Here is a 23714-nt window from a genome sequence, read left to right on the forward strand (position 1 = left end):
TATTCTGCTGCCCCTGTGTTTATTACAGCTGTGAAGGAGAACATTATAGTTTTAACAGAATGATCAAATGTGCATTGCAGGACATTTATCTCCATAATCCAAACATAAAGTGGAATGACATTATTGGACTCGATGCAGCCAAGCAGTTAGTCAAAGAAGCTGTTGTGTATCCTATACGGGTAAGGATGGGAGGCCTCTTGGGAGGCCCAATTTCTGTCCATTATCCATGGGGCAAGCTCACCTATCAGGAAGAGAAAGGGTGATTTTCTGTGCACAAATTGACTCTGTTTTTTTAAATTTAAATATATTAAAATTTTTTTACAATATTGTATTGATTCCTGCAGTACAACAGTGTGAATCAGCCATAATTATACATACCTCCCCTCCCTCCCGAGTTTCCCCTTCTTCCCCCCGTGCCATCCCTCCAGGTCATCACAGGGCACCAGACGGCTCCCTGTGCCAAACGGCACTTCTCACCAGCTGTCCTTCTTGCAGCTGATACAGCTGCGTGCGTACGTTGATGCTTCTTTCTCCATTTGTTCCACTCTCCCTCCACCACTGTGTCGACAAGTCCATTCTCTACGTCCTCATCTCCATTCCTTCCCTGCAAACAGATTCTTCAGCACCATTTTTTAGATTCCATATACGTGCATTAATATCCTATATTTTGTGTTTCTCTTTCTGACTTACTTCACTCTGTATAACAAGCTCTAAGTTCATCTACCTCACTAGAACTGACTCAGATTCATTCTTCTTTACGACTAAGTAATATTCCCTTGTAGGTATACACCACATCTTCTTTACCCATTCATCTGTCGATGGACATCTGGGCTGCTTCCATGTCCTGGCTATTGTCAGTAGTGCTGCTGTGAACACTGGAGTACATGTGTCTTTTTTGATTATGGTTTTTGCATCGTACATACCCAGTGGTGGGGTTGCTGGGTCATATGGTAGATTTATTCCTGGTGTTTTAAGGAATCCCCATACTGTTCTCCATAATGGCTATATCTGTTCTCATTTTACATTCCCACCAACAGTGGAGGGTTCCCTTTTCTCCACATCTTCTCCAGCATTTATTGTTTGTAGATTTTTTGATGATGGCCATTCTGCCTGGTGTAAGGTGATACCTCATTATACTTTTGATTTGCATGTCTCTAATAATTAGTGATGTTGAGCATCTTTTCATGTGTTTACTGGTCATACATTCACTTTTTGCCTATGTCACAATATTTTGTCAACACGGAAGCACCAAGGCTCTGTCCATTCTAGGCCATTTGAAATCATGTTACATATTGGTTGAAGGCAGGTGTCTCCTCTAAGAGGTAATTTAAGATCTAAGACTCTGTAGTCTATATGATTAGTCAGTTACTATCAGACTATCTCCCTAAATATACTTATTATAGTAAAAATACCTGCCATAGGAGAGAGCATCTGACTGTGTTTGCATGGATTTCCCCCCGCCTCACCCCCCGTACTCCCATCATTGGGGGCTTTGCTTTCGGCTGGTTGTAAAGACTAGACAGCCCCTTCCAGGGAACCAGCTGGTAGAGCCATTGAGTTGTGCTCATTGCTTACTGCTGACAAACCTTTGTGCAGAGTGACTCACTAAACAGGAAGAAAAACAGAAAAACGAGACTCCACGTTTGGTTTACACCAGTGGCGGTGAGGTCAGTGTTGTTGTTGTTCGGTCACTAAGTCATGTCTGACTTTGCGACCCCATGGACTGTAGCACGCCAGGCTTCCCTGTCCTTCACCATCTCCTGGAGTTTGCTCAGACTCATGTCCATTGAGTCGATGATGCCATCCAGCCATCCCATCTTCTGCCTCCTCATTCTCCTCCTGCCCTCAATCTTTCCCAGCATCAGGGTCTTTTCCGATGAGTTGGTGCTTCGCATCAGGTAGCCAAAATATTGAAGTTTCAGCTTCTGCATCAGTCCTTCTAATGGATATTCAGGGTTGATTTCCTTTAGGATTGACTGGTTTGATACTAAACAGGAAGAAATACAGAAAGCAAGACTACATGTTAGGTTTACAGCAGTGGCGATGAGGTCAGTGTACCACATGGCTTTTGCTGTGTAACAGACCACCCCAACAGTTAGTGCCTTAGAGCCACAATCATTTCCTTGTTTGCAGCGGTTCTGTGGGTGGGCATTTGGGGCTGGGCTCGGCAGGGCCAGCTTACGCTTTTCCGCGTGACCTTGGTTGGGCTCACTCACATGTTTGGGGTATCAGCCAGTCTGTCTGGAGAAGATGGAGAGCCTGGCAAAGCTGGGGTCACCAGGGCACCTGAGACCTCTCTCTGCCTCTCATCCTCCAGCAGGAGAGCCCAGTCTTGTTCACGTGGTGTCATCGAGTTCCCAGACAGAAGCAAGAAAGGGCCCAATTGCTGAGCCTTTCCCATGTCTCTTTTCATATACCTTATATTTTCAAGTCTCTTCTTCTACCTGCTAATGCCCCACTGGCCAAATTCATGAGGCCAAGTCCAGATTCAAGTGGTGGAGAAATATCCTCTGCCTCTTGATGGACAGGAAGGCCTGGTGTGCTGCAATTCATGGGGTCGCAAAGAGTCGGACACGACTGAGCGACTGAACTGAACTGAACTGAACTTGATGTAGCAGCTGCAAATAATTAGTGGCCAGTTTTGGTGATCTCCTGCAGTCAGGATTACAAATTTGCTTTCTTGAATAACCTATTTATTCTTACCCCTGAGACCTTGCAGCCCCTGATTTTTGGATGCTTCTATTCAAATGAGACAAAATCAGTCCATTTGGACCGTCTTTCCTTTCTTCCTTCCTGTGTTCAGACACATGGGGGAGGAACTACAGTGGTGGTCAGAGGAAGTAGAAAGGTATTCCCTGCTTCCTCTGAGTAGCTCCATTGTTCAAGTCTTCTTGTGCAAAAGGCTAGAGCATTCATTGAGACTCTCCGGATGTGTTGTCGCCATGGTATTTGAAGTTCCATACAATGTCAAGATTTTGAATTAGTGTCAGCAAGAAGCTAATAGCTAGTTATGATTTTACTGTTTCTTTTCCTTCTCTCTTGTCCTTTACCAACTCCAGATGGTTTGAATTTGAACTAACAGGAGAGATTCACTGAAGTCCATGCGTGTCCTGTTTGGAGTCGGTGTCTCATTATTATTGTGCATTGCACGTTCTCAGCTTCCAAATCAGGCTTCACCATAACGTTGAACTTTACTCACATACACCTTTCTATATTGGTTTTAAAAAGTTGGCATCTTAAAGAGCGCACCTGCTTCACAACATTCAAAAGACTGCTCGAACTCGGGGGGAAATCGTTACTTGCATGTGAGCAGTGACTACAGCAATGGAGGGGATAGTACCTATACATGCCTTTCTTCTCCTTAAAATAACTGCTCTTTTAAAAAGCAAAACATTTGTGTATCCTATCAAGAGTGAAAGTCAAATCGAGATAAACTAGATACTCGTGTGTGTGTGTATACAGAGAGGGAGAGAGCCAGTCTTAAAAAAGGAGGGGCTGGCCCAGAGTTGTGTGTGTTTCACCCTAGCTCCCCTAGCTTGCCTGAGCTGAGGGTGTGCAGGCTGCCCTGCAGGTACCAAACCTCATTATTGTTCCTTGCTCCCACAGTACCCACAGCTGTTTACAGGAATTCTTTCCCCCTGGAAAGGACTGCTACTCTATGGACCTCCAGGTAAAGGAATCTTTCTTCTGTGATCTTGGTGTGAAGCGAGTGTGCAGAGGATGAGTGGCCCATCTGTCTTCCCTTCGGGACTGGGGCAGCATGTGCTGTGTACCCCCTCCTGTGCTGCTTGTGTGACTGTCTTGTGTCTGTCAGCAGAGGAATGGAGTTCGAGGGTCGCTCATGTTTTACCCACATGTGTCTCCAGGTACAGGAAAGACTTTACTGGCCAAAGCTGTGGCTACGGAATGCAAAACCACCTTCTTTAATATTTCTGCATCTACCATTGTCAGCAAATGGAGAGGGGACTCAGAAAAGCTTGTTCGGGTAGGGTTTCTTGATTTTGTTTCTTTAGAATTAATTCTGGCAGAAGACAGTGGTACAAAATGATGACAGTGGTCTTATTTGTTCTTAAGCGATTTAAGTGTTCAAATATATCCTGGATCTTAATGACCAAAAGCCCAGGAGGTGGACTGACTACTGTGAAGCTGCTAGCGGTGCCCCTATCAGCAAACATGATCTCCCTTCTTTTGGGAATTTGGCCAACAGCCCCTTTTTGATTCACGCGACATACAAATAGAACCATGAAAAAAATTGTCTCTGTAGTGGCCTATTTTTCTTTTATTCAAGAAACATTTATTATTAAGCATGTTCAGTATATTCAGTTAAGATTTACTGAGAGGCTACCGCGGTATGCTTGTCCTTATACTAGATACTCTAAGGAAGAATCAAGAAACTTAAAAAACTCTTTCAGATGCTCCAACCAGCTTTCCTCCACAGTGCCATAGGCTGTAGGGTTTTTTTTTTTTATTCCCTTAGGAGATTGTTTTTATCTTTATATCATTTCTAAGAGTATATGGTATATGTTTTTTAAAATATTTATTTATTTTTAATTGATTGATGATTGGCTTATAACATTGGTTTGATTTCTGTCATACATCCACATGAATTAACCATGAAAATGAAAGTTGCTCAGTCGTGTCCAACTCTTTGCGACCACATGGACTGTAGCCCACCAGGCTCCTCTGTCCATGGAATTCTCCAGCCAGAATACTGGACTGGGTAACCTTTCCCTTCCCCAGGGGATCTTCCCAACCCAGGAATCATACCCAGCTCTCCTGCATTGCAGGCAGATTCTTTACAGCTGAGCCACAAGGGAAGCCCAAGAATACTAGCGTGGGTAGCCTATCCCTTCTCCAGTGGATCTTACAACCCAGGAATCAAACTGGGGTCTCCTGCATTGCAGGCAAATTCTTTACCAACTGAGCTATCAGGGAAGCCATAGGTGTACATATGTCTCCTCCCTCTTGAATCTCCATCCCACCTCCCGCCCATTCCCACCCCTCTAGGTTATTACAGAGCCCCAGTTTGAGTTCCCTGAGTCATACAGCAAATTCACATTGGCTGTCTATTTACATATGTTAGTGTATATGCATCCATCCTACTCTCCCCCATTTGTCTCACCTTCTCCCCCATTTGTCTCACCCTCTCCCTCTTCTCCCCCACCCTTGTCCATGAGTCTTTTCTCTATGTCTGCATCTGCATTGCTGTTCTATGAACAGATTCATCAGTACCATCCTTCTAGATGACATATATATGTGTTAATATAGGATGTTTTTTTTCTCTTTCTGACCTACTTCACTGTATAATAGGCTTTAGGTTCATCCACCTCATTAGAACTGACTGACATGTGTTCCTTTTTACGGCTGAGTAATATTCCATTGTATGTATGTACCACAGCTTCTTTATCCATTCATCCGTCAATGGACATCTAGGTTGCTTCTAAGTCTTGGCTATTGTAAGTAGTGCTGCAATTAACATTGGGGTATATGTGTCTTTTTCAGTTTTGATTTCCTCAAGGTAATGCCTAGAAGTGGTATTGCTGGGTCACATGGTGTCTTTATTCCTAGTTTTTAAAGGAATCTCCATACTGTCTTCCATAGTGGCTGTATCAATTTACATTCTCACCAGCAGTGTAGGAGGGTTCCCTTTTCTCCACACCCTCTCCAGCACTTGTTTGTGGATTTTTTGATTCTGGCCATTCTGTCTGGGGTGAAGTGATATCTCACTGTAGTTCTGATTTGCATTTCTCTAATAATGAGTGATGTTGAGCATCTTTTTATATGTTTATTACCATCTGTATGTCTTCTTTGGAGAAATATCTGTTTAGGTCTTTTGCCCACTTTTTGATTGGGTTGTTTGTTTTTCTGGTATTGAGTTTATGAGTTGCTTATATATTTTGGAAATTAATTATCTGTCACTTGTTTAATTTGCTATTATTTTCTCCCATTCTGAGGGTTGTCTTTTCACCTTGTTTATAGTTTCTTTTGCTGTGTAAACACTTTCAAGTTAATTATGTCCCATTTATTTATTTATTTTTGTTTTTATTTCCATTCTAGGAGGTGGGTCATAAATGATCTTGCTATTATTTATGTTATACAGTGTTCTGCTTATGTTTTTCGTCTATGAGTTTTATAGTTTTTGGTCTTACATTTTGGTCTTTAATATATTTCAAGTTTATCTTTGTGTATGGTGTTAGGGACTAGATCTGATAGACAAAGTGGCTGATGAACTATGGATGGAGGTTCGTGACATTGTACAGGAGACAGGGATCAAGACCATCCCCAAGATAAAGAAATGCAAAAAAGCAAAATGGCTGTCTGAGGAGGCCTGACAAATAGCTGTGAAAAGAAAAGAAATGAAAAGCAAAGGAGAAAAGGAAAGATATACCCATTTGAATGCAGAGTTCCAAAGAATAGCAAGGAGAGATAAGAAAGCCTTTCTCAGTGATCAATGCAAAGAAATAGAGGAAAACAATACAATGGGAAAGACTAGAGATCTCTTCAAGAAAATTAGAGATACCAAGGGAACATTTCATGCAAAGATGGGCTCAATAAAAGACAGATATGGTATGGACCTAACAGAAACAGAAGATATTAAGAAGAAGTGGCAAGAATACACAGAAGAACTGTACAAAAAAGATCTTCACAACACAGATAATCACAGTGGTGTGATCACTCACCTAGAGCCAGACATCCTGGAATGTGAAGTCAAGTGGGCCTTAGGAAGCATCACTACGGAACAAAGCTAGTGGAGGTGATGGAATTCCACTTGAGCTATTTCAGATCCTAAAAGATGGTGCTGTGAAAGTGTTGCATTCAATATGTCAGCAAATTTGGAGAACTCAGCAGTGGCCACAGGACTGGAAAAGGTCAGTTTTCATTCCGATCCCAAAGAAAGGTAATGCCAAAGCAAGCTCAAACTACCACACAATTGCACTCATCTCATATGCTAGTAAAGTAATGCTCAAAATTCTTCAAGCTATGCTTCAACAGTACATGAACTGTGAACTTCCAGATGTTCAAGCTGGTTTTAGAAAGGGCAGAGGAACCAGAGATCAAGTTGCCAACATCTGCTGCATCATCAAAAAAGCAGGAGAGTTCCAGAAAAATATCTATTTCTGCTTCATTGACTATGCCAAAGCCTTTGACTGTGTGGATCACAATAAACTGTGGAAAATTCTGAAAGAGATGGGAATACCAGACCACCTGACCTGCCTCTTGAGAAACCTGTATGCAGGTCAGGAAGCAACAGTTAGAATTGGACATGGAACAATAGACTGGTTCCAAATAGGAAAAGGAGTATGTCAGGCTGTATATTGTCACCCTGCTTATTTAACTTACATGCAGAGTACATCACGAGAAACTCTGGGCTGGAAGAAGCACAAGCTGGAATCAAGATTGCCAGGAGAAATATCAATAACTTCAGATATGCAGATGACACCACCCTTAGGACAGAAAGTGAAGAAGAACTAAAGAGTCTCTTGATAAAAGTGAAAGAGGAGAGTGAAAAAGTTGGCTTAAAGCTCAACATTCAGAAAATTAAGATCATGGCATCTGGTCCCATCACTTCATGGGAAGTAGATGGGGAAACAATGGCAACAGTGGTTGACTTTATTTTTTTGGGCTTCCAAAATCACTGCAGATGGTGATTGCAGCCATGAAATTAAAAGATGCTTACTCCTTGGAAGGAAAGTTATAACCAATCTAGACAGCATATTAAAAAGCAGAGACATCACTTTGTCAACAAAATAGTCAAGGCTATGGTTTTTCCAGTGGTCATGTATGGATGTGTGAGTTGGACTCTAAAGAAAGCTGAGCGCCAAAGAATTGATGCTTTTGAACCGTGGTGTTGGAGAACTCTTGAGAGTCCCTTGGACTGCAAAGGAGATCCAATCAGTCCATCCTAAAGGAGATCAGTCCTAGATGTTCACTGGAAGGACTGATGTTGAAGCTGAAACTCCAATACTTTGGCCACCTGATGCGAAGAGCTGACTCATTGGAAAAGACTCTGATGCTGGGAGGGATTGGGGGCAGGAGGAGAAGGGGATGGCAGAAAATAAGATGGTTGGATGGCCTCACCGAGTCAATGGACATGAGTTTGGGTAAACTCTGGGAGTTGGTGATGCACAGGGAGGCCTGGCATGCTGAGGTTCATGGGGTCACAAAGAGTCAGACACAACTGAGTGACTGAACTGAACTGATGGTGTTAGGAAGTACTGTAATTTAATTCTTTTGCACATAGTTATCCAGTTCTTCCAGCACAGCTTATTAAAGAGGCTATCTTTTTCCCGTTGTATATTCCTCTTTTATGACAACAAAAACACGATGACCCAAAACCTATGGGATGCAGAAAGAGCAGTTCTAAAAGGGAAGTTTATAGCAGTACAGCCCTACCTCAAAAAAACTAGAAAAACATTAAATGGATAATCTAACTCTACATCTAAAGCAGCTGGAAAAAGAAGAACCAAAAAGTCCCAAAGTCAGAAGAAGGAAAATCATAAAGATCAGAGCAGAAATAAATGAAAAAAAAAGAGAGAAAACAATAGTAAAGATTAATAAAACTAAAAACTGGTTCTTTGAGAAGATAAACAGCATTGACAAACCATTAGCCAGACTCATCAAGAAAAAGGTGGAGAAAAATCAACAAAAAAGGAGAGGTTACAACAGACAATATAGAAATGCAAAGGATTGTAAGAGACTATTATGATCAACTATATGCTAATAAAATGGACAATTTAGAGGAAATGGACAGATTCTTAGAAAAGTTCAAGCTCCCAAGACTGAAACAGAAAGAAATAGAAAGTCTGAACAAGCTGATTACAAAGTCTGAAGTCAAAACCGTGATCAAAATCTCCCAAAAAACAAAAACTTAGGACCAGATGGCTTCACAGGGGAATTCTTTCAAACATTTAGAGAAGAGCTAATCCCTGCCTTTCTGAAAGTCTTCCCAAAAATTGCAGAGGAAGGGACACTCACAAACTCATTCTACAAGGCCACAATCACCCTGATACCAAAACCAGACAAAGATATCATGAAAAAAGAAAGTTATAGGCCAATATCAATGATGAATACAGATGCAAAAATCTTCAACAAAATTCTAGCATGCAGAATTTAACAACCCATTAAAAAGATCATATACCATGATCAAGTTGGGTTTATCCCAGGGATGGAAGGATACTTCAATATACACAAATCAATTAACGTGATACACTGTATTAACAAATTGAAAAATAAAAACCCCATGATAATCTCAATAGATGCATAAAAAGCTTTTGACAAAATTCAGCACCCATTTATGGTAAAAACTCTTCAAAAAATGGGCATAGAAGGAACCTACCTTAACATAATAAAGGCCATATACAACAAACGCACAGCAAACATTCTCAGTGGTGAGTAACTGAAGACGTTCCCTCTGAGGTCAGGATGTCCATTCTCACCACTATTATTCAACATAGCTTTGGAAGCCCAGTTACAGCAATCAGAGAAGAGAAAGAAAAAGAAATCCAGAGTCTAAAGGAAGAAGTAAAACTCTCACTATTTGCTGATTACATGATACTATATATAAAAACCCTAAAAATACTATCAGAAAATTACTAGAACTAATCAGTGAATTTAGTAAAGTTGCAGGATACAGAATCAGTATACAGAAATCACTTGCATTCCTGTATACTAACAATGACAAATCAGAAAGAAATTAAGGAATCAATCCCATTTACCATAGTATATGGTATATTTTATATTATAAAAGTTTATTACACCTTCCAGTCACCTTAAGAAAATACTTGTTTTGATTTACGCCTCAATGTAAGGTGGGTCCTGCTCAGAAATCCTGTTAAACTATTGCACTCTGTTGGGTGACTGATAAGTAATCAATACAAAGTGAATGTAAATATATTTTCTGAAAAAAGATTCCTTTAAAATATTTCACTTAAGTTACATTTCCATAGAGAGGCTCATCTTCAAAATATTATGGCTTATTTGAAAGTGATCATAAAATATTTTTAAAAGATTGATTTACTTAAAATACCTAAAATAACCTATGTATTACTTTTTGATTGTCCTCAAGTTACTTCAAAAGTGTATATTTTTATAAACTTTTATCACCCGTATCAGATTGTAATTTTTGGAAATCTATGTTGACATCTTCTGTTTCATTGTTCTTCATCTGGAGTCTAACTCAGTGCCAGATGGGATTTAAATTTAATGCTCCTAAATTTATGGGTTTTGTTTGATTCTAGTTAGCTAGATTTCAATTAGCTTAAATCCAACTAACTAGAATTGTTATCAGCCTGAAGACTTCTTTTTAACATTCCATTTCTATGGGCTGAGGAACAGTAAAACTTACAAGGTGCCCTCAGAATCAGCTTCAAATCAGTGAGCAAAAAACACTGTAAGGTGTTCAGAGAAAAGATTCCATCAGATTCCTTGGATAGGACTCACCTAAGCAGAAGAAAAAATTCAGGTGTTTATGAATATGGATTTTCTTGTTCAGTGTTGAACAGCCAGAAAAGTCATTTACCTAGAATGCTCCATTCTCTGGGAGCGTTTTATTTAACTCCAATTTTCCTCTGCTTCAGGAAGACTTCTGAGAATGAGGAAAGAATTCCACCCTCAATTTCTCCCCTTTCCTTTACCAAACATTTTAAAAGTTGTCTTTAAAACAATATTGATAGTAAAAAGACGCCTGAGCTATCTTTCCAGAGGAAACCATAACAGTTGCTGGTACAGCTTTCCAGAGCATTTATTTATATTTACATTAACCTCAACAACCATATCTCTGTTTTCCCTTCCTTTTAAAATACAAGTAGGAACATAGTACATATGCTCTTCTGTACCTTGTGATTTTTCTTCTCACTTAACAGTGTAACTTGGATATTGCTCTACAGTTTTATAGACAGACCTAACATGGTTTTTATATGTCTGCATGACATTTCATTGCATGGTTGAAAGCAAAATGTGTTTAATCAGCCTTTTCTCAGTGGACATTTACGTTGCTCCCAGTCTCTTGCTATTATGAAGAAAGCTCTCTCTGCTCCTGTCTGCACGTGGTGTAGTGTAGGACAGTTTTTTTGAAGTAGAGTCACTGGATCAGAAGGAAGGAAAACCACTGATTGACAAATTCCCTGCCGACAGGGCTGCATCCCTTACACTCTCGTCAGTGCGTGTGTGTTGGTTTCCACAGCCAGCACCACGTAGCACCCAGATGTAAAAGTCTTTGCCAGTCTGATAGTGAAAGTAATATTTCAGTGCTCAGATTTGCATTTCTTGCATTCTGAATGAATTTGAACATCTTTTTATAGGTTTAGAAGATATTCATATTTCTTTCTGTGAAATACATTTTTATTTTGGATATTAAAAATAATTCAAAAGGAAAACAGAGTCAGCTTGTAGTGCAGGAGATGCAAGAGACCCTGGTTCGATCCCTGGGTGGAGAAGATCCTAGAGAAGGAAAGGGCTACACATCCCAGTATTCTTGCCTGGAAAATTCCTTGGACAGAGGAGCCTGGCGGGCTATGGTCCATAGGGTCACGAAGAGTCGGACATGACCCAACAACTAGGTGTGCACACAATCACGCGACCTGGAAGGAACCTATTGTCTGTGCTTTCTGAAATTCCTCTATTTTCTGAGCTCCTGGAAAGAGCCACACCTGGCAAATCTTGGTCATGCTCTCAAGATTCTCATTGTGAAGCTTTCAGATAAAGAAAGCCCCTCAAGACCTTCACCTAAAGCAGAGATGCTTTCCTACCATTTGCTTCTCTTTCTGCTCCAATTAAGGAGTTATTTATAGGGAACCCTTTTGTTGCTCCCTTCCCTCCTAATGTTTAGGCCTCTGAGGAGTTGATGCTATTGAGTAGTTGAGTGGTCTCGTTAGCAAATGCACACACCTGTTGGTGCTTACATCTTTCAATGTTTCACCGCCATGCCCCACCCCATTGCATGATTTAACTTCCTCCAAGTACTTCTGAAAAATTTTAGACTAATGCTTCCCGAGTGCTTACCCAGGATTCCTCATGTTCTCTGGCCATGGGAGAGTAGTGATCCACGTGGAGACGTGGGCTTCAAATGTGGTTCTCCTTCCAATGGGATGTTTGGTCTTATTGAACCTGATGGCCTCTCTGCAATTTGGGGAGTCCTTAAAATGTGTATGGTTCCAAAAGAGTCCATTTTTTATTGGGTAGGTTGCTGCTGCTGTAATTATCCTTAGTATCAGGTCTATTTGAACTTTTCTATTTGTGACAGAAAGAGAGATTACCTGCCTCTAATGAGGTGGTCTCTATTGTCTGTCTAAAGAGCATTTGTGATGAGTGTCCCAGCATTGACACTGTTCTTGGAAGCTCCTTGGGCTGAGCCAGTTGTCCTGGCCACATAAAATAGGATTCTGTGAAAGGAAAACACTAGTGCATATGAGCATGGAAGGGGCGCTAGCGGTAAAGAACCCATCTGTCCGTGAAGGAGACATAAGAGACGTGGGTTTAATCCCTGGGTTGGGAAGATCCCCTGGAGAAGGGAATGGCGACCCACTCCAGTATTCTTGCCTGGAGAATCCCATGGACAGAGGAGCCTGGCAGGCTATGGTCCATAGCGTTGCAAAGAGTTGGACACAACTGAAGCGACTTAGCACGCACACACATAAACAGGCAGGGACCACACACACAGCAGTGGTGAAGGTGAGGCTGTGCCCATTCAGTGACAGCGAGGCCTGAAAAGACGACTGGCTACTACTACGAAAACCACAGTCTGGCCTCTTCTGAGCCCTTCCCCTCTTCTTTACTCTGTGATGGTTTGCTAGTGCTAATTGACATGGAGAATAAATCCCCTATGCCTATTTAAGAACATCTATTCTTTTCTAAATCTCTAATGCTTTCTCTGATCAACCAGGGAAAAACTGTATATGGTGCTCAAGCGATCAGTTTCAGGGTTTTTTGAAAAAAGGTATAGTTTCTTATACTCCTTTCCTCACCACCACATCTCCCTCTAGAGCTCTTGAGTTTGTTTTTGTACGTCTGTTCTTTTGCTGGTTGTTTTACTGTTCCTGTTCAGTCTATAATATTTTACTCTGGAGTGGAACATTTTATTCAATCGGGAATTGCCTCGAAGTACCTGAGCCTACCAAACAGCAGTGTGGGGGGTCCTGGGGAATAATTTGGGGAGCAGAAAAGGGCAGAATTCTTCAGCCCTGTTACTCACAACTGGAACTCTATTTTTTTTCTGCAGTTCTTTCTTTCGAGAATAACCTTCTTATTGTCCCTAAATGTTAAGCAAAAAAAATTGTTACACGATTTTATATCTTCTACGGCTTTGTGTCCATATAGAACACGTCATTGGCAGGGGGTCTCAAGGATTAACTAACTGACTGGAAGTTCAGGAACTGAGTTTTACCTTAAGCTCTCCCACTTATAATTAGTAACCTTGAGCTCACCACTTACTCTCTCTGGCTCTCATTTTATCAGCTGATAGATGCAACTAATTGGACCATCCAACCCCATGGGGTAGTGCTAGGGAGAAATAACTAATGATTATAAGGTTGTTGTGAGCTAAAGTGCAGCATAGATGCTTAATATTACAGCCATCCTAATCTTTTAATCTCTGGGGCCATCTGAGAACTTTAAGTATATGGATTTGAACATGTTGGTTTTCTCCCACCCAGGTGTTATTTGAACTTGCCCGCTATCACGCCCCCTCCACCATCTTCCTGGACGAGCTGGAGTCAGTGATGAGCCAGAGAGGCACGGCTCCTGGGTAACAGACCGGGGGTTTTTTTGGTCCTCACTTTTCCCCTCCTGTAAGTGTGTTTGATGGTCGGAAGCCCATCGACATTTACCAGCAGAATGAGCCTATTAATAAGCCCACAAATTTTCTGCAGACACACGGAAAGGTCTTTAAATTAGATCCTGTTAACTGAATAGCTGATTTAAGTAGTTTTTATAACCGGAGGAAATGTCCTCCTCCCTTCCCCCCTTCCCCACAGAGTGGTTTTCAGGCCCAAAGATCATCTAGCCCCTGATCCCAGGCCGCCATAACCGTTCTGCTAGCTCAAAATAGCTGCCTGTAAGAGCCTCCGCTGGAGCCAGAGGGGCTGCCTGTGGGGAGCGGGGCTGCCCAGGGCCGAGTCTGGAGAGGAGGCCCTTGATAAGGTGTGTGAGGCTGGGGAAGTCACCGCTTCTCTGTGACACCAGACTGCGGCTCAGCCTGACCGATTGTGAACATGTCACACACCTTATCTCTAAAGATTAAGTGTCCACTAGGGTCCCCAGCCAGAAAGCCCACATCTCAGACTGTAATGAGGCTCTCCCTCTGTGTGTGTGTGTGAGTGGTGTTTTAAGAGTTATTTTCTTTTGAAACGTTTTACTAATCTTGGTATCCCTGGCTTGAAAAAACAGGTCTCAGGGAAATCTCAACACAGCTGCATTTATTGATAGCCTCCAATGGTCTGTCATCAAGACAAAATTGATAGTAATAAAAAGCAAATAATTATCTTGTTGGAAGTATAACTAGAATTTAATTTATGAAATTTTACTTATGAAGAACCATTTCCCCAGTAGAGAGAAACAGCCATCAAGATGTACCCAGGATGCTCAGGCTGCGACTATTTCTATGGCTTACAGGGTGCTAGTCAGCCCTGGACTGGGTGCTCTGTCCCTCCAAAGGGGCCCGACGGGAGAGGCAGCTGCGGCGGGGCCTAGCGAGGACCCCACTGGAGTGCCCTAATGGCACTCGTCTGCACGGCCCCACGCACGCAGCCTGCCTTCCGCAGTGACTCTCACCCTTATATGCAGTCTGTCTGCCTCCGTCCCCAGGGTTCCCCACAGCTGTGACTGAGCTGATTTGGAAACTCTTCCTCTATATTGAGCATGTCAGTTTCCTCCTCTGGAAGTTAAATACTAAAACTGGAGGCTTCAAAGGATCAGGGAACGAGGGCAGGTGCTCTGAAGACTTTGGGGGTCATATTATGTTAAAAGAGTAGTAATTATGTGTTGCTGCTAAGTCACTTCAGTCGTGTCCGACTCTGTGCAACCCCATAGACAGCAGCCCACCAGGCTTCCCTGTCCTTGGGATTCTCCAGGCAAGAACACTGGAGTGGGTTGCCATTTCCTTCTCCAATGCATGAAAGTGAAAAGTGAATGTGAAGTCGCTCAGTCGTGTCTGACTCTGTGCAACCCCATGGACTGCCGCCTACCAGGCACCTCTGTCCATGGGATTTTCCAGGCAAGAGTACTGGAGTGGGGTGCCATTGCCTTCTCCAAATTATGTGTTAATACTAGATAAATATATAACTCTACCGTGAGACTGGCTTTCCTCTGAGGTAGAAAGGGTCACAGTTCCTAAAAAAATCCAAGAAGTCTAATTTGGACTGCCAGCATGTACGTGCAGAGATGAGATGAGACCCTGAGGGTTGTCTTGTGCTAGAAAGGCCTTTTATTGTCCTTTAACTTGATCTACATGAGAGCTTGCTGGAGTCGGCCAGGCTTAGAGCCATTTCGATTGTGCAGGTCCTCTGGTGTCCTGAGGATGGCCTCAGGCAGTGGGGGTGGTGGGGACACTGGAGGGTGAATTTGCACAGAAAACGGCCTCTAACCCGTTTTCCATGCTGTGCACGGAAAGCCTAGTTTCCCTGTCGTTCTCTCGTCTCTTATTAGAAGAGAAGGAAACAGATTGTGTTGTAGCTCATCTCTCTTCTTGGACAGTTTATATCCATAGATTACACTAAACAATAATGTGTGTAATATACTCTCATGCCTGTTGTATAAATGAAAATGATTATTCTCAATGAAGCTTTTTTTTTTTTTTAAAGGGTAGATGATACTGCAGGTCGGTACAGCCAGGCTGCCTTTTTTAAATCTACTAGTTCCATGGTCTCCCTCTGTTACTTTCCGGTTCATTGCCAACCTTTGGTTTTCTTTTCGGTATCTTCATTATATTCATTTACTTCCTTTCTGGTACTGTTTGAAAAGAGTTCCAACTGCTCATTTCCTCCAGCCTTGGGGTGAGCAGCTCCTGAGGACGTGGCAGGGCAGGGGTTCCAAGGGGAACTCAGTCTGCAGTCTCCGCGTCCTTACTGTGAGCGGAAGCAAAGACTCTGCCTCCTGGGAGCGCCTCACCTCCTCGTCTTTCTCTAGGGGAGAGCATGAAGGCAGCCTGAGGATGAAGACGGAGCTTCTGGTGCAGATGGACGGGCTGGCTCGTTCCGAGGATCTCGTGTTTGTCTTAGCAGCCTCCAACCTGCCGTGGTAAGAGATCCAGAGAGCACATTCTGAATGCATTTTCAGGAGCCACTGAGCCGGTGTGGATATCATATTGATCGCTTCAGGCAAAGTCTCCTTGTTTGGTTCCAGCCCTGGAAGGTTAAGCTGAAGGCTCTCCTGGACCAAGTCCTCAATCCTTGCTACTTGGATTGTGAAAGAATTTGCCTGAACTGAAGGAACATAGGTCAGGGCTACCACTGACTATTTAAAATGGACATTCTGAGCCAAATTATTTACTGTGTTTAAGCAGGGCTTTGGCAGAGAACCATAAAATACTAAAGTCTCCAGGACTCAAGAATATTCCAGAAATAATATGTTTGGATTTTAACAGTGTTAAATTTAAACTCTTTTTGAGTTATGAGGAAAATCTTTAATATTGTGCAGTAAATATGAAGCTAAATAATCTCTAATTGAAACTATAATCTACTCAGAGAGTCTGTTATTCAAACTATCCCAGAGTGATATAAGAACAATTCTAGAAGTAGAATTGGGAAATAAGAGATGTTGACTAGAGAAAAATAATTTCGACTTGGAGAGAATATTTAAAAAAATAATTATAATCCCTTTATAGTTCTCAAGAATATGTTCACATTGTTTTGAGCTACAGGTGAGACAGGAGACAATAAGGAAAGGCTGCTCTTGCTATTTGCAAAGGAGGCCAAGGTCAAGGGAGGTCAATCCACCCAAAGTCAACAGCCGATTTGCAACAGAGCTTGAACTAGCCACACCCTCTCCCTTCCCGTACTTCGTCCATTTCTGTTTCTATATTCAAAGATGCAATGCTTTTGTTTGTACACGCTGATCATCTAGCCTCCTGAAGAAGTCACTGGAGAGAGAGAAGGATGTTTGTGTGGAGTCTGTTATTTTAACTATATTTATAATTTCAACCCAACTTCGCCACTTCTCAAATTTATGACTTTTCTGATGTGCTAAGGTGATCAGCATTTTACATTGTGAGGAGAAAGGTTTTTATACACAATGTTGAAGTTGAAATCAGAGAGCTATCATTTAGGCATGGAGAATCCTTTAGAGAGAGAATCTCCATTCCTTCACCTGTTTGAAACAGGGTTGATCATCATCTCTTTTCTTATGTCCCGGGGGGCCTGTGAGAGCCGGCTGAGGAGGGTGGGTGACAACTGGACAGCTTCGTGCATGGCTCTGGAAAGGGCTGTGCCTGCCAGGGAGGCGTGGAGAGCCTTCACTCCCAGCGAAACCTAGGGCTTCACTGGGAGGTTATGGTGCTTCCACGGTTTCCCTTGGGCAACCAGTCTTTGGTAAACTCAAATAAAATGGTTCAGAGAGGAAAAATAAAAAGCTGGCAAGCAATCACAAATAAAGAAGCTCAGAAGGGCTTTTCTGAAAGAATTACCTCTCATCATGAAAAAAGTGAAGGTCCATCATGTCAAATGGCAAATACGTATGTTTTTAAGCTTGAATTCCTTGACATCACAGATTGCAACCCTACCGCATACCTGGGAACTGTCCTACCCACTCTTGAACGTTGCTGGGTTTAAAAAACTTTTTATGATGAAAAATTCTTGACAAACACTAAAGATGAGAGTACAAAGAACTCATTGGGTTTAAAAAACTTTTTATGATGAAAAATTCTTGACAAACACTAAAGATGAGAGTACAAAGAACTCAACATTTTCCAGTTTCAGAAACTAGCATCTGGCCCAATTGATTTTAATCTATTTCTACCTTCTCTCTTGTTTTGCTGCAATATCTTAAACTATATCCCAGATTCTCATGTTATTGCTCACATATGTATACTTCAGCTTACATCTTAAAAAATAAGGACATTTTCTTACATTATCACAATGTCATTATCAACCCCAACAAAATTAACAATAATTGCTCAATATCATCTAATACCCAGTTTATATTCAGATTTCCCGTACTATTCCAAAAATATCTTTGTACAGTTGGTTTACTGAACTGGTAACCAAACAAAATTTGCATTTTGTAATTGGCTGTTCTCTTACGTATCTTTTAATCTAGAACACACTCTTTCTTCCCCCACCCCTTCCCCACTTGCTATTGACTTGATTGCTAGAGAGGTTGTCCTACAGAGCCTAAACTTTCTGGATGTGGCTCATTGTATCCTCATGGTACTGTTTAGCTAGTTTTCCTTACCCTTAAAATTACTCTAGACTAAAGGTTGGATTGATTAGATTTGATTCAGGACCAGTGGAATTCTGGGGTGGACATACTTCGTAGGTGATGCTGAATATATGGCATTGCATCGTATGCAGCCGTATATAACACCCTGTCGTCCCACCTTTGGTTATACCAAGGTTGATCCGTGGGCTGAGGTGTGTCAGCCAGGTTCCTCCGCTGTGTAGTTCCCATCAGTGGTTGAAGCATCCATTGATATCTTTGCCTGAATCGCTTATTTCACTAGAAGTGTGATTCTGTCATGCCTTCTGATTGATAGCTGGAATTATTCTCTACGATAGAACTTTCCCCCATCCAATAGGGTTATTTGATAACCCTGAAATGTAGTTCATCCTAAAAAAGCAGAATTCTTTCTCTTTAATATTTAGAGTCATGTGTTGTGCCCTGGCAACCTCCAGGTAACTGATGAGTCCTGTCTCCCTGTCTCTTTCTCTCTCTCTCCGATCTCATGCCTTGTTTGGTATAACATCATTTGTTTTTTTTAAAGTTTTATTGATATATAACTCACATACCATACACTTTACCCATTTAATGTGTATAACTCAATGGTTTTAGATATATTTATATTTATGTGGTTGTACAACCATCACTACAATTAATTTTAGAACATTTTACTTTACCCCCAAAGAAACCCTATACCCATTAGCAATCATCCCCATCTCCCACTCCCAGCACTAAGCAACCACCTACCTATTTTCTGTTTCTATAGATTTGCCTACTTTTTTACCTATTAATATGAGTGGAATTATTATGGTAACTCTATGTTTGATTGGGCTTCCCGGGTAGCTTACCTGGTAAAGAATCCTCATGCAATGTGAGAGAGACCTAGGTTCGATCCCTGGGTTGAGAAGATCCCCTGGAGGAGGGCATGGCAACCCACTCCAGTATTCTTGTCTGGACAATCCCATGAACAGAGGAGCCTGGTGGGCTACAGGCCATGGGGTTGCAAAGAGGCTGACACGACTGAGTGACTAAGTACACACATGCATATTTACTTGAAGAATGACCAATCTGTTTTCAAAAGTGGCTGCACCATTTTATACTCCTACTGCTGCTGCTGCTGCTGCTGCTGCTGCTAAGTTGCGTCAGTCATGTCCAACTCTGTGCGACCCCATAGATAGCAGCCCACCAGGCTCCCCCACCCCTGGGATTCTCCAGGCAAGAACACTGGAGTGGGTTGCCATTTCCTTCTCCAAAACATGAAAGTGAAAAGTGAAAGTGAAGTCGCTCAGTCATGTCCAGCTCCTAACGACCCCATGGACTTCAGTGCACCAGGCTGCCTCCTACCCAGGCAAGAGTACACTCCTACTAGCCATGCACTAAGCTTCCAGTTTCACCACATCCTCATCAACACTTGTTATTGTCATTTTGATTGTAGTCATCCTAGGATGAGAAGTGCCGTCTCCTCTCTTTGCTTTGCTTTTCATGGTGACTGATGATAGCATATCGTCTTTGGTGAGATGTCTTTTCAAATCCTTTGTCCATTTTTAAGTTATTGAGTTATAAGATTTGTTTTGTCATGTATCAGATATATGATTTGTAGATATTTTCTCCATTCTTTGGCCACTAGTCTGTCTTCCCTCCCTCCTTCCATCTCTGAATTTTTTTGTTCCTCTCTGTCTCTTTATGCCCTTGCTAAACTTCCCATGGCTATCCTATTTCCTAAGCCCCAAGTCTTTCAGAAGACACTGTGACCATTTTTTTGGCACTAGTTCTGTCTATTAGAAATACAGACTTAAAAAAAGTCTAGTAGCCATATTAAAAAATAGCAAAAGAAACAGATAAAATACAATTTTGTTAACATGTTTTATTTAACCCAGTATATCTAAAATATTATTTCCATATATAATCAATATAAAATTATTGTGATATTTTACATTTTTTTCATATGAAATCTTTGAAATCCAGTGTATACTTTACACTTATGGCCTGTTCCAGTTTGGACTAGCCACATTTCAAGCGCCCAATAGCCACATGTGGTTGGTAGCTACTGTATTGGGCAGTGCAAATCCAAGGGTAATTTGTCAGTCCCATACCTCTGTGGTAGAGATTGAGAACTGCCTCCCAATATTTATTTCATCCTTCTAATGTAATAATAGAACCCCAATTTCTGAATTCTGCTTCTTAGTCTTCCCTGCTGTTAGGTGTGGCAAAGCCAAGTTTCTTTGTCATTTTCACAAGATGACCCAGGCTTAATTTTAATATTCTGCTACAGACTTGGAATCAACCATTGATTCACAGAGCCCTGGTTCCCTTCACTGAAAAGTACTGTTTAAAAATCATAGTCCCACAGTTATGGGTGTTCCTTGCTACTGGATTATCATTGATTCATAGCCTTTTGATTGAGTAGAGCTAAGAAATAGATACCTAGTGTCAAAAGGGGGCAAATAATGAGTTCGTACTAGTATTTTCCATTCAAATTTAAGATTACAAGGTTTTTAGTTAAATTAGTTGATTTTATATTTGTGTCTTTTCTTTGTGAAAATTTTAGTTCTTAACACTGGTATAATTACTATTCACTTTATCCACATACTTTGCCAACAAAGATCCGTCTAGTCAAGGCTATGGTTTTTCCAGTGGTCATGTATGGATGTGAGAATTGGACTGTGAAGAAGGCTGAGCGCTGAAGAATTGATGCTTTTGAACTGTGGCGTTGGAGAAGACTCTTGAGAGTCCCTTGGACTGCAAGGAGATCCAACCAGTCCATTCTGAAGGAGATCAGCCCTGGGATTTCTTTGGAAGGAATGATGCTAAAGCTGAAACTCCAGTACTTTGGCCACCTCATGCGAAGAGTTGACTCACTGGAAAAGACTCTGATGCTGGGAGGGGTTGTGGGCAGGAGGAGAAGGGGACGACAGAGGATGAGATGGCTGGATGGCATCACTGACTCGATGGACGTGAGTCTGAGTGAACTCCGGGAGTTGGTGATGGACAGGGAGGCCTGGCGTGCTGCGATTCATGGGGTCACAAAGAGTCGGATACGACTGAGTGACTGAACTGAACTGAACTGAACTGAATATGTAGATATATTTTATATTTGTGTCTATAACAGAATTTTCAGTAGTATTACCAGTACTATCATAAAAGTAGTATTTTTATAAAGAAAATGATACGGACCTGACATAACTAAGATGAAGAGCGCCCTGACATTTGGGGCCAGATAACCCTGCTGTGGGGCCTCCTGTGCACTTTGCCATGCGGAGCAGTGTCCTTGGTCTCTCCCCACCAGAGGCTAGTGGCGTCACCCCCAGTTGTGACAAGCAAAGTATGTCCACAGACTTTGTCAGGTGTTCCCAGGGAGCAAAATCATCTCTAGTTGAGACTCACTGGGTTAATGGGAGGAATGACAGACATTAATTGCATAGAGACAAACTGTCACATCCTCCACAAATAAACTCTTGAGTTTTTGTGTTTTTTTTAAGAAAACCGTAAAATAACTGAACTTGATTTACTTACGTGAAAGGTGGCATATTATAGAAATTGTCCTGTATTTTGATTTTTTCCATAACAAAATGTTGGAGATCCTTCCAAATAAGTCCAGAAAGTTCTCCTTCCCATTGTAGCTGCACGTGTTCCATCTTGTTCATATGATAGTTTATCCCACTCACTTACTGATGGGCACTTGGCTATTCCTACTCTTTGCTATTATAAATAACGTTGCAGTGAGGAATGGTACGCACATATATCACTTGGTGTGTTTTTCAGTGTATCTTTGGGGAAGGCTCCTGGAAGTAAAATTGCCAGGTCAGAGGGTTAATGTGCATGAAATTATAATCGAGATTGCCAAACTTCCCTCCATAGAAGTTGTGCATTTTGTATTCCCACCAGTGTCCTGCTTTCATTACTTAACATTATAGTAAGAACATTTCCAATGTCATTAAATAATCCTTGGAAATTGGATTTTGTAATGACTGCCCAAAATTCCCACATGTGAATATACTATAATTTAGTTAATCATTCCTTTCCTGTTGAACATAAATGATGCTCCCAACTTTCTCTATTATAAATAACACTGAAATGAACTTCCTTGAATAAAAATCTTTGACCAAAATCTAGTTATTTCTTGAGGAGAAATTTCTTGCAGTAGGATTGCTGTATCAAAGGGTATAGATTTTTAAAAAGTCCTTTGTTACATATTGCCCAAGTTCTTAAATTAGGAAATAGGATTTTTATCAGACCACCTTACCTGTCTCCTGAGAAACCTGTGTGTGGGTCAAGAGACAACAGTTAGAACAGGATATGGAACAGCAAACTGGTTCAAAACTGGGATATACAGTCAAGGCTGTATATCGTCACCCCGCTTATTTAACTTATATGCAGAGTACATCATGTGAAATTCTGGGCTGGATGAAGCACAAACTAGAATCAAGATTGCTGGGAGAAATATCAATAACTTCATATATGCAGATGATACCACTCTAATGGCAGAAAGTGAAGAGGAACTAAACAGACTCTTGATGAAGGTGAAAGAGAAGAGTGAAGAAGCTGGCTTGAAACTCAGCATTTGAAAAACTAAAATCATGGCATCCAATCCCATCACTTCATGGAAAATAAATGGGGAAAAAGTGGAAACAGTGACAGATTTTCTTTTCTTGGGCTCCACAATCACTGTGGATGGTGACTGTCACCACGAAATTAAAAGACGCTTGCTCCTTAGAAGGAAAGCTATGACAAAGCTAGACAGTGTATTAAAAAGCAGAGACATCACTTTGCCAACGAAGGTCCACCTAGTCAAAGTTATGTTTTTTCCAGTAGTCACATATGAATGTGAGAATTGGACCATAAAGATGGCTGAGTGCCAAAGAATTGATGCTTCCGAACTGTAGTGTTGAAGAAGACTCTTGAGAGTCCCTTGGACTACAAGGAAATCAAACCAGTCTATCCTAAAGGAAATCAACCTTGAATACTCATTGGAAGGACTGATGCTGAAGCTGAAGCTCCAGTACTTTGGCACCTGATGCAAAGAGCCGACTCAGTGGAAAAGACCCTGAAAAGCTTGGAAAGATTGAAGGCAAAAGGAGAAGGGGGCAGCAGAGGACAAAATGGTTAGATAGCATTACCGACTTAAGGATATGAATCTGAGCAAACTCCAGGAGACAGTGAAGAACAGGGAAGCCTGGCGTGCTGCAGTCCACCAGATCGCCAAGAGTTGGACATGACTTAGTGACTGAACAACAACAAAAATTTTTATCAAGAATATTGGGACATACCTTTATTTTGGCTTTAGATGAGGGAATAAACTTATCTGATAAAAGCAGTCTGCCCTTCTTAGGGAAGTAACTAAATCACAC

The 23714-nt window shown here is 41.5% G+C and overlaps 1 protein-coding gene across 1 annotated transcript in view; it reads left to right on the plus strand.

Moving 5' to 3' along the window:
- The window catches only part of KATNAL2 (katanin catalytic subunit A1 like 2), a 116530-nt gene that overhangs the window by 75257 nt on the left and 17559 nt on the right, over positions 1-23714 (plus strand). Inside the window, 5 exon segments of the mRNA XM_005908075.3 lie at positions 81-179; positions 3607-3670; positions 3867-3985; positions 13650-13741; positions 16120-16230. Coding sequence (XP_005908137.2) covers positions 81-179; positions 3607-3670; positions 3867-3985; positions 13650-13741; positions 16120-16230 — 485 coding nt within the window.

This window comes from Bos mutus, chromosome 24 (genome assembly GCF_027580195.1).
Source record: "Bos mutus isolate GX-2022 chromosome 24, NWIPB_WYAK_1.1, whole genome shotgun sequence".
NCBI lineage: Eukaryota > Metazoa > Chordata > Mammalia > Artiodactyla > Bovidae > Bos > Bos mutus.